Source organism: Penaeus monodon, unplaced genomic scaffold (assembly GCF_015228065.2).
Source record: "Penaeus monodon isolate SGIC_2016 unplaced genomic scaffold, NSTDA_Pmon_1 PmonScaffold_4097, whole genome shotgun sequence".
Classification (NCBI taxonomy): domain Eukaryota; kingdom Metazoa; phylum Arthropoda; class Malacostraca; order Decapoda; family Penaeidae; genus Penaeus; species Penaeus monodon.
Genome location: NW_023658887.1, coordinates 1 through 5,112, shown reverse-complemented (window position 1 = coordinate 5,112; position 5,112 = coordinate 1). Strand labels below are relative to the sequence as shown.

Genomic DNA, 5,112 nt, shown 5'->3' with positions numbered 1-5,112 from the left:
TACCTGGTTGATCCTGCCAGTAGTCATATGCTTGTCTCAAAGATTAAGCCATGCATGTGTAAGTACAGGCCGACTTAAGGCGAAACCGCGGACGGCTCATTAAATCAGATATAACTCATTGGATCTCTGCCGAACCGCACTACTTGGATAACTGTGGTAATTCTAGAGCTAATACATGCCTTTGTAGTCTCCGACCGCGAGGGAGGAGCGCTTTTATTAGACCAAAACCCTCGGCGGCCGGCCCTTCAACCGGCCGGCCGCGATCTCCTTGGTGAATCAGAATAACTTTGGCCGAGCGCACGACCCCTCCCGCAACCCGGGTTGTGGTCGGCGCCGCGTCCTGCAGGCGTCTGCCTTATCAGCTCTCGATTGTAGGTTAAACGCCTACAATGGCTATCACGGGTAACGGGGAATCAGGGTTCGATTCCGGAGAGGGAGCCTGAGAAACGGCTACCACATCTAAGGAAGGCAGCAGGCGCGCAAATTACCCACTCCCGGCACGGGGAGGTAGTGACGAAAAATACTGTTGCGAGCCCCGAACGGGGCCTCGCAATTGGAATGAGTACACTTTAAATCCTTGTACGAGGATCGAGTGGAGGGCAAGTCTGGTGCCAGCCGCCGCGGTAATTCCAGCTCCACTAGCGTATATTAAAGTTGTTGCGGTTGAAACGCTCGTAGTTTGACTTCTGCTCCGGACCGGCGGTCCGCCTTAGCGGCGGCTACTGCCGGGTTCCGAGCTGTGTCCCCGCCGGCGCGCACGGGGTTTTTTATGCCCTTAACCGGGTGTCCCCCTGTGGCCGGCACGTTTACTTTGAAAAAATTAGAGTGCTCAGAGCAGGCTGGTCTTTGCTTACAGCCCGAATGGTCGTGCATGGAATGATGGAACAGGACCTCGGTTCTATTTTGTCGGTTTTTCGGAACCCGAGGTAATGATTAATAGAAGCAGACGGGGGCATTCGTACTGCGACGCTAGAGGTGAAATTCTTAGACCGTCGCATGACGACCTACTGCGAAAGCATCTGCCAAGGATGTTTTCATTGATCAAGAACGAAAGTTAGAGGTTCGAAGGCGATCAGATACCGCCCTAGTTCTAACCTTAAACGATGCTGACTAGCGATCCGCCGCAGTTATTCCCATGACCCGGCGGGTAGCTTCCGGGAAACCAAAGTCTTTGAGTTCCGGGGGAAGTATGGTTGCAAAGCTGAAACTTAAAGGAATTGACGGAAGGGCACCACCAGGAGTGGAGCCTGCGGCTCAATTTGACTCAACACGGGGAAACTCACCAGGCCAGGACACCGGAAGGATTGACAGAATGAAGGCTCTTTCTCGATTCGGTGGGTGGTGGTGCATGGCCGTTCTTAGTTGGTGGAGTGATCTGTCTGGTTAATTCCGATAACGAACGAGACTCTAGCCTGCTAAATAGTCGACGGGTCTCTCGCCCAGCCTTCGCCCTCGGGCGTGGGCTCGGGTTCCCCTAAACCCGGCCGTCGCGCGGGCCTCCGCCGTCGGTTGGTTAGCGCCGCCGGCGGCGCGCCCCGCGGCGCCGGAAACTGGCGTCCGCTTCGCAGTCTTCTTCTTAGAGGGATAAGCGGCAGCAAAAAATATACTAGCCGCACGAGAGTTTGAGCCATAACAGGTCTGTGATGCCCTTAGATGTTCTGGGCCGCACGCGCGCTACAATGGAGAGTTCAGCGAGCTGTCCCTGCTCCGAGAGGAGCGGGTAACCTCGTGAAAGCTGTCCTTAAAGGGGATTGGGGCTTGCAAATGTTCCCCATGAACGAGGAATTCCCAGTAGGCGCAATTCACCAGATTGCGCCGATTTAGTCCCTGCCCTTTGTACACACCGCCCGTCGCTACTACCGATTGAATGGTCTAGTGAGGGCACCGGACTGGCGCCCTTGGAGCCGCTACCGCCGCCTCGGCGGCGGCCAGCGCCCTCGGGTCGACGGAAAGGTGTCCAAGCTGGGTCATTTAGAGGAAGTAAAAGTCGTAACAAGGTTTCCGTAGGTGAACCTGCGGAAGGATCATTAACGAGTGCTAGCAGCAGCAGCAGCACCACCACCGAGTAGTGGTGCCGCCGAAAGAGGCAACTCGCGTGCAACCCGAACGATCGGACGGACGGACGGACGGACGGGCGAGGGCCAGTGACCAAGGGGCGGAGACGGTCTTGTCTCCTGCCGCGGTCCACCTCCCAGCTCCTCGTCCCCATTTCCTCCTCCTCGTCCGCGGGGGGCTCTCGGCACGGCTCCCCGGCCCTTTTCTCTCCACCATCCCTCCCTCCCTCTGGCCGGCCGGCCGGAGGGAGGCGGGGAGGAGAGGAGGGGGCCGAACCCAAAAGTCTTTGTCAGCCCCGCCTGGGTCACCGGGGCCTACGAGGTCGGCGACGGCGCCGGGCGCGAAGCGCGCTCGGCGCCGTGGGCTACGCGTTTTCTCAGAGCGCAGGTTACCCTCCCCTCCGAGGCCCTTTTTTGAGTGGGAGGCGATCGAGTAGTGTGTGTGTGAACTCGAGGAAAGAGAAACCCAGCAAAGACTCTTAACGGGGGATCACTTGGCTCGTGGGTCGAGGAAGACCGCGGCAAGAAGCGATGTTTTGGTGGCTATCGCAATTCTCCCGTGATTCCATCGACGTGTCGAACGCACATTGCGGCGGCCCTGTGCCTTCTTCGAAGGACGGCTGCCACCTTCCCTCGAGTGTCGTGACGTTGCCTCCCGGGAGACAGTACGGACGGCTGCGGACTGCGGCGGCGGAGGGCTCCGGTCCTCCTGCCCCTTTCCGCCCGTTCTCCGGGAAGGCCGCTACGAGAATCTCTTTAGAGTGAGGCGAAACAGCGCCGTGTAGGTGGCCCCCTTTCGCGGCGGCGGCTCCTCTCTCTCTCCCCCCCCCCCCCCTCATCTGAGGGCAGGAGAAGGAGCAGGAGCTTCCGGCGGCGGGGACTCCGCAAAATGCACAACGGGGGGTGTTTTGGGGTCCGGCGGCTTCTCCTCAAGCCTGCCGGCTCCACTCAAACCCGTGCCGGAGGTGCGGCGGCGGCGGCGACGACTTGCTCGCTCGCTCGCTCGCTCGCACGACCATTCCGCCCTGGGGAGTTCGCCGGACCAGAGAGGGCGGGTTTCGTTGGAGGAACTCGCTCCCGGGTCCGGACGTTCCCTTAAGACGCTTGGAGGGCTCGCTCTCTTCCGTCGCCGTCGGCTCGGACGGGCGGACGGACGGGCGGACGTACCTCGTCCTCCTCCTCCTCCTCGTCCGGCCGACTACCGGCCGATTGTTGGTCGGGACCTGCCTGCCACTGGCCCAGAAAAGGCGAATGTTCCGAAAAGAGCCGGAGAGGCGCTCTCCCAAAGCCGTGAAAGCCAGCCGTCCGGTGCACCCCCCCCCCCCCCCCCCGAAAGGAGAGGAAGGGGGCCGGGGCCATCCGGCCGTGCTGGAGAGGGCAAGGGCGCACCCTGAGATCGCGAGACCGCGTAGATTGGGGCCCTCTCCGCGCCACGAAACCCCCGCGGGGAGGTTTCGGGGCAGGCAGGGGGGCGTGGAAAGCCGTTAATCAACGGACTAAGAGAGCGAAATGATCCCAAAGCACAAAACAAGCAAGACGACGGCGACGCGGCGGCGGCGGCGGCGACTCGTTCCGCCCGCTCGCTCGCTCGCTTTTTGTTGTACGTACGTCGACCTCGAGTGGAGGGAGATGACCCGCCTAATTTAAGCATATTAATCAGCGGAGGAAAAGAACCAACCGGGATTCCCTGAGTAAGTGCGACCGAAACGGGAAGAGCCCAGCGCAAAGCCTCGCGTCCCTTCGCGGGGGGCTCGAGGGGTGCTGCGTTCGGGAGAGGTCCTGCACGCGCTTCCGAGCCGCCTAAGTTGTTCATGAATGACTCTCATACCCACGGAGGGGTGTCAGGCCGTGTGGCGGAAAGGGACTTCCTCCTCCTCGTTCGCGGGGAGGGGGGTTTCGGGAGTGCGGAACGGGCCTCTCCTTAGAGTCGGGTTGCCTGAAACCGCAACCTAAAGCAGGTGGTAAACTCCATCTAAGGCTAAATATGACCACGAGACCGATAGCGAACAAGTACCGTGAGGGAAAGTTGAAACAGAACCCTGTAGAGAGAGTTCAAGAGAACGTGAAACCGTTAAGAGGCTAAACGGGCGGAGATTCGAAGATCGAACTGGGGGATTCAGTTCGTCGGCCTGCCGGGAGACGGCAGCGGGCGTGGCGACTTCCCGTTCCGGAGGCCTCGGCCGAAGGAGCCAACGCGGGGAGCGGCCCCCGCCGCCTGCCCGTGGGCGGCGGGCTATCTTCCCCCCGCAGTCGGTCGCCGCGTCGCGTTGGGGACACATCGGGCGTCTGAGGCCCGGTTCCTTGTTGGAACCGGCGGCGCGTTCGTCCTCCGCTCCTCGTTTTGGGCGGGGGGCGTTTTCCAGCGCGCCCGTCCGGGGATCCCCCGGTGCCCTCGTCTTGCCCCCCCGACGGTCTCTCCTCCGGGGCCTGCCGGGAACGGGGGACTGGTCCGAGGCCGCGGTCGAAACCTAATTCGCTGGCTCCCGCGCTTCCCTTTCCCTCTCCCGCGTGGCCTTCGCGGCGTGCAAAGAGTCGGTACTCCTCCCGACCCGTCTTGAAACACGGACCAAGGAGTCCAACATGTATGCGAGTCAATGGGCGCGCTAAACCCACGGGCGCATGAAAGTGATCGGGCCGATCCCTCGGAGCAGCGGGCGGCCGCGCGCACCCGGACGGAGTGACTGACTTTCCTCCCCGGGACGGCGCGGGCTCCCTCCCGCTCCCGCACGCCCCGCACGCCCCTCACCGGGCGGCGGGGGGGGCGCAGGTCCGGGACTCGCCATGACGAACGGTCGCCCCCCGCCTCGGCGGGCTCGGGCGGCCGGATGTGTCGGCGGGTACCCAGAGCATAGATGTTGGGACCCGAAAGATAGTGAACTATGCTTGGCCAGGATGAAGCCAGGGGAAACCCTGGTGGAGGTCCGAAGCGTTTTGACGTGCAAATCGATCGCCAGAGCTGAGTATAGGGGCGAAAGACCAATCGAACTATCTAGTAGCTGGTTCCCTCCGAAGTTTCCTCAGGATAGCTGGCCCCTCGCCTTCGAACAGTTCCATCCGT

At 61.6% G+C, this 5,112-nt stretch overlaps 1 protein-coding gene and 1 pseudogene across 1 annotated transcript; one reads left to right on the top strand and one right to left on the bottom strand.

Moving 5' to 3' along the window:
* On the top strand, window positions 1-2,030 carry LOC119570832 (annotated as a pseudogene).
* A 2,103-nt stretch (window positions 2,031-4,133) lies between these two features.
* On the bottom strand, window positions 4,134-5,010 carry LOC119570831 (basic salivary proline-rich protein 4-like; the record flags this gene model as incomplete). The annotated part of the gene is made up of 2 exons (XM_037918420.1): window positions 4,134-4,607; window positions 4,801-5,010. Coding segments are annotated over 2 exons (684 nt in total), but the record flags the coding sequence as incomplete, so codon positions are not given.
* Window positions 5,011-5,112: the final 102 nt, after the last annotated feature.